Source organism: Cyprinodon variegatus, unplaced genomic scaffold (genome assembly GCF_000732505.1).
Source record: "Cyprinodon variegatus isolate N-32 unplaced genomic scaffold, C_variegatus-1.0 Scaffold460, whole genome shotgun sequence".
Lineage (NCBI taxonomy): Eukaryota > Metazoa > Chordata > Actinopteri > Cyprinodontiformes > Cyprinodontidae > Cyprinodon > Cyprinodon variegatus.
In genome coordinates this window covers 661,729-667,921 of record NW_015150913.1, presented here as the reverse complement: position 1 = coordinate 667,921, position 6,193 = coordinate 661,729, and the positions used below count along the sequence as shown (strand labels likewise).

At 38.7% G+C, this 6,193-nt stretch overlaps 1 protein-coding gene across 2 annotated transcripts in view; it reads right to left on the bottom strand.

Moving 5' to 3' along the window:
- Positions 1-6,193, bottom strand: part of LOC107094052 (N-acetyllactosaminide alpha-1,3-galactosyltransferase-like) — a 35,724-nt gene that overhangs the window by 18,713 nt on the left and 10,818 nt on the right. Inside the window, exons 2-3 of one of the 2 annotated variants that reach the window (XM_015389454.1) lie at positions 337-417; positions 106-201 (exon numbers count right to left, since the gene is read on the bottom strand). In XM_015389454.1, coding sequence (XP_015244940.1) covers positions 106-201; positions 337-416 — 176 coding nt within the window. In that variant the 5' untranslated portion in view covers position 417. The remainder of the gene's footprint in view (positions 1-105; positions 202-336; positions 418-6,193) is intronic. The other variant, XM_015389455.1, reaches the window with a different exon arrangement.

Here is a 6,193-nt window from a genome sequence, read left to right as displayed (position 1 = left end):
TTTATTTGACAATCAAAGCCAATGCCCTTTCATTGGTCATAAAATAAGTAGAAAAAAACTGAGCACTTTGCAAACTACATACACCTTTCTTTTAGGATCTCTTACCCAAAGTTAATTGCGGAATCCAAATCAATAATGTTTAGTGGTTTTTCTTCCCTGAGTGCATGAAGTTCTTCAGTGAGGGCAATGGTAGTTAGATGCCTAGTATTGAAAGAATGATTATTATAAAAAAATAAAATAAAAAAAATAAATTTTGTTAAAACTATCTATCATACTATCATTAAAAACCTCTGATATTAAAATCCTAAAACAGGTATCTTAGAAATTGGTACAAACCTTGAATACAAGGAAATTGAGGCGATTATTAACACAATCACACTGAGGATCCCAGCAATCCTTCTTCTGTGACTGCACATACTGGAATAAAGCAAATAAACAAAATTAGTCTAAATTGCACCAACCAATAAAAAAGTAAACATATCAATTACCATGCAATCAGATGACTTACATTAATTTACAAAACCACTCATATACTATAAACCATGGGTGTCAGACTCAATAGAAATGTCCAGGATCCAACACATCTGAATCAAATAGCTTAATTAACTCTTCAGCATGCAGTTTGTGCTGATAGCTGATTATTTGGTTCAGGTGTGTTGAACAAAGACGCTTCTAAAAGGTGAAAGAAACAGGTCCTTAAAGACTGGAGTTTGACACCTCTACAATTAACCGTTTCACATTATATCTTAAGAAATCCACACTTATCTAATTTGTGGGAGGTATACATATACACAAAGTAGTCTACAGTTTTAAAAGTTGGAAAACAAAATGAAACATTTCCAATTTTTAGTGAAATATACTATCTGCAGGCTAAATTATTTTGTAGAAATATCCTTAACTGGGCGTGACAGAGCATCAACAATAGATCCACCTGCAGCCCACCACCCTGGATCTTTCCAGGAGCATGTATCAAGGAAGTTCAGTGACAGGAAGCCCACTGTGGTCTCTTAAATAAAACAATGCATAGGATAAATACTAGAAGTTTATGTATGGCAAATGTCTGAAAATGGTTAGGGTATGGTTAAAACAAATAAGATTTATATACCCATGTGCATGCACAAAAGCAGGCAATTTTCCTTTATACATCACAGCTAAGACTTCCTCTGATCTCTGGCCCTCTTTACACCCACATTTAAGCATAAATAGTCCATGTAATGCACCGCAAGAATGTCACTTTGTATTTAAAGCAAGCTGATCAATGGGCCTCACTCAAGAAGCATTCATAGGAACAAATTTGTTATTAGCTTGTTTGTACAAGAAGTACAAACTTCTTTCAGGTACAAACAAATTTTGCGGGTACTCCAGAATTTACATAGGAGCTTTGCATAATCAGTCAGCTTTATCCAAACTTAGTTTTATTTTTAACATTTTTATGATTGTGTGTTGTTTGAGAGAGATAGAGCATGAAGGGATGACAGACGTGTCCTGGGGATTTACAGAACACACGTGTGTGTGTGTGTTAAAAGATTTAACAGAATGACGTGCCATGTTGGTTGATTGTGAACTCATATTAAGCATTTATATAAGTTGTTTTATTTTAATTATTGACAATTTTTTCGTGAAATTATTTTTCTTTTAATATATATGTATATTTATTTACTTCTAGTCATTTTTAGTTCTTATAATCTATTACCCGCCCTTGGCTTTTTAGTGGTCCTTTAACTGAACTCTCAGTCAGCAGAACTTCGCTCTCCGAACCCGAAGATTTTCTTCAATGCATATGAATGAACACAGAGGTGTGGGAAGTTATATGGATTACTGGGGTGATACATATGCAGATGTACTTTTCTTGGAAATGCACGGTCACTTACGCAAAAGCGGACTGCATCAGGTCTAGGAAAATAATTAAGATCATTTACTGATGTTAAAAACGTTTGGTGAGTTTGATATGGCACATTCGTAAAAGCCCAATAGTAAGAAAGAAAAAGAGAAATTTACGACAGGAATACGAAAATGCTGCATGAGGCCCAATGTTGTTTTTTTATGGTTATCAATGGCAGGAACAGCCAAAAGAGCAGAAAAGATTGCAGCTTAAACAAGCTGTTGGTGAGTAATAGTAAAGTTGGAAAAATAGGTTAGGTAGCCAGAGTAAACAAAAGGTCTTATTAATGTCAAGTTCAATGTCTGATATAAACTACTCATATTAGCAAGGACATCCAGGCAGCACTGCACTTATCGCAGGCTTTAATATTTTCGAATTTTGGGAAAATTCATAAAAGTATTTCGTTCCTGTAAGGGACTTCATGCAGAGATTGGTTGTTAGTTATGTTTGAGACCTGTAGAGGAATTTTCACTGGTAGGAGCTGACAGGTACGACAGAATGGTTAACAAATCTAATAAAAAAAAAAACAAAAGCTCTGGGAACAAAGCTCAGAAATCTATAAGATTGAACATTGGCAAAACTGGTTATTATTTCTCTTATGCTATCTGGTTATATTTAGATGTTTCCTAATCTTTCCTGGATTATTCTGGATCTTTAATAAAGCGACTACAACATGAAGAGAAGGATTTCGATTTCATCCCTATGTAGAGTGCGGCTCTGGAGCACTGGACCCGAAAGCTTAGGCTGAACAGAATATAGAACAAAGGAAACAGTTGTGAGGAATAAATGATAATTAAGGCTGGGGGGGGGGGGGACACGGCAGGTAGAAGAAATAAGCAATTAAAGTGGAGGAATCAAGCCAGATCATGACAGATGAAGCAACATTAGCAAATTTGGCGAAAGTACATTGATTACAAAGTATGCAAAGTGAAATTCACAGGAGTTTTAAAAAAATATATCTGTTGTTTGCATTCATGTGGCTGTGACCTACAGTGAATGAGGTACACCTTCTTCTCTAAAATTAAAATGGAAGATCTTTTTGACAAACAATGAGGTGGAGAATGCTATTAGGAGGTTTATAGGTTGCTTTTAAAAAAGGCATTTAAATTTATCCCTAGAAGGACTTTTTCATCGTCCTTCCTCTTGTGACATCCTATCTCCAGACAATAGCCAGGTAGTGCCTTTCCCCTGCCCTGGTGCCCTTTCTGCCTGGCAGACTTTGATCCAACGCTGTCCTCCTCTGATCCTCCACAGTTAGGTCCGTGTCCCGCCACAGCCTCTCTCCACCCTGTCTACCTACTGGGCTTCTCCAATGTACTGATGTTCCTCCTCCCAGCCAGCAACAGTCTCTCTCCTACCTTCAGTACTCTGTCTGCCCAGCAGACTTACTGCCTTCCTCCTTCGATTCTCCCCAGGTAGCCTTTATAGATAGCCCCAGCCAGTGGCTTCCTGTCCCCCTCTAGCACTGTTTCACTGGCCAGCTTCTTTGATCCACCTCTCTCCCCTCAAATCTCCTTCTAGGCCAGCACCAGCAAGCCGCCACCTCTTCCACTCTGGTTCGCTATCTGCCCAGAAGACTTCTATGACCTGCAGTTTCAAAAGGGGCCAAGGCTGGCCAACTCCTCCACGTTCCTGGTGCTCTCTCTGCCAGTGTTCTCACATTAATATTAGACTTTTCCTGTCTGAGCTCCAGAACGCCGTCTCACCTGAACTCTGTTGTTTGAGTGATTCATTCCACAACTTTTTTTAGATTCAAGTTTTTTCTGTTACCATTGAAGGTTCATTAAACAAGGTGTACAAGCAATTTTGATCTGTGTGTATTGACTACTGCCCAATCCAAAATGTACTATGTTTCCCTTTTGCATCATGCAGAAGCTTCATATGAAACATGCATATATTTATTTTGGGAGCGTAAAGGTGGCTAGAAGTTGCTAAATAACATAATCACGTAGTTTGCATAATTGGTCATGCTAATAAGCACCAAAAACAGTTCAGGGTGAACCTATTTGGATCACAATGAATCTACATCTATATTTTACAAAAAAATCACTGAGAGCATATTTTCATGAGGCTCTTGCTAATAAAGCATGCAGGTATTTATAAATTGGTGCTGTTTAAATTAATGTATTGTTCTACATAATGTATGCATTACAAGAGTTGAGCAGTTGATCTTTATCAGTTTTTACAATGGAAACTCCTGAATGACAGCAGCGACAACATATACATATATATACACTACCGTTCAAAAGTTTGGGATCACATTGAAATGTCCGTATCTTTGAAGGAAAAGCTATGTACTTTTCAATGAAGATAACTTTAAACTAGTCGTAACTTTAAAAAAATAAACTCTATATATTGCTAATGTGGTAAATGACTATTCTAGCTGCAAATGTCTGTTTTTTGGTGCAATATCTACATAGGTGTATAGAGGCCCATTTCCAGCAACTATCACTCCAATGTTCTAATGGTACAATGTGTTTGCTCATTGGCTCAGAAGGCTAATTGATGATTAGAAAACCCTTGTGCATTCATGTTCACACATCTGAAAACAGTTTAGCTCGTTACAGAAGCTACAAAACTGACCTTCCTTTGAGCTGATTGAGTTTCTGGAGCATCATATTTGTGGGGTCATTTAAACGTTAAAATGGCCAGAAAAAGAGAACTTTCATCTTAAACTCAACAGTCTATTCTTGTTCTTAGAAATAAAGGCTATTCCATGCGAGAAATTGCTAAGAACTACTCACTTCAGAGGACAGCACAAACAGGCTACTGCTGGTATGGGATGAAGCGTGTCAGAAAGAAAATGAATATATATATGTAACGGGTTCTGGAAGATGTAGATTAAATTCCACTAAAATATGTTTTATAATTATTTGTGATGAGTGGTTTTTGGCGCCCCCTACTGGTTGGCCTATAAATACTGGGGTACGGCTGACAATTCCACAAAATCTGTTCGGCCCCCAGCTCTGCTGTTGGTGAATCAGAGGGAAGGCTAACCAGAGTATTTCTCTACCATTCATTACAGTAAATCTTTTTTTTTTTTTTAAACAAAAACCCAACTGTCTGGCATTCGATCTGTGCATGACGGGATGGCTAACAGAGGAGCTGTGACATATATATATATATATATATATATATATATATATATATATATATATATATTAGGGCTGTCAAAATAACGTGCTAATTTCGATTAATTAATTTTTGAAAAAATAATGGATTAAAAAAAATAACCCATGTTAATCAATGTCATATTTACCGTTGACCCGGAACCGTTCTTGTCAGTCACCGTTTGACCAGAGACGGTTGAATCTTTGATTAGACTCTAAAATGAAAAAGGGAGACGAGAACGCGCTGCCTGGGTCATTGATTTCCTCATTTAGTTATAAAAAACGGCCTGACGGAAGTGTTGATAAAAGCAAAGTCATCTGCAATGTCTGCACAAAGGAATTTGCTTACCACCGGAGTGCGTCAACTCTTAAGTACCACATAAGCGCAAAGCATCCAGGAGTTAACCCGCAGGTAGGACCACGACCAGGCACGTCCTGTGATACAAGCTCCAGCAGTCAACCTCATCATCAAACCACTGAAACGTAAACTAAGCAAATCTGCATGTGACCGACTGAGCAATTCCCTTGCTAAATGGATCGCAATGCCTTGCAGACCAGTTTCACTGATAGAAGACAGCGGGTTAGCAGAGGTTTTGCAAATAGCCTCTTCAGACATGACATATTATGTCAAAAATCCAGCAGCTGTACGACTCTGAAAAAAAACAAAAGGAGATGTACTGGTGGGAGCAGAACATATCGCGCTGACGGGGGATCACTGGACTTCACTTAGCAATCACAATTACCTTGGTGTTACGGCACACATCATTGACTGTGAATGGAAACTCCAGTCATTTGCGTTAGCAATGCTAAAAACGGAGGCCAGGGATCACGCCGATAACTGCGCCCAGCAGTTTTTGTCTGTGGCGGAGGCATGGGGAGTTCAACCAAAGATCACCACAGTTGGCACAGACAGCGCCCGAAACATGATCGCAGTGGCGAGAAAGCTTCCATATGAGCACATGCCTTGTGTTGCTCATATGTTACAGAGAAGCATCTCTGTTTGCCTCACAGACAGTGGGTTTTGTGACACATTGGCAAAGTGTCGTAAGATAGTGGGACATTTTAAACATAGCCCTGCCAATACAGAGGAGCTCCACCAGCAGCAAACTCAACTTGGGCAAGTGAATCAAAGTCTGATTCAGGATGTTAGCACAAGATGGAACTCATCACTCGCCATGATCTCTCGTCTCCTGGAGAACCA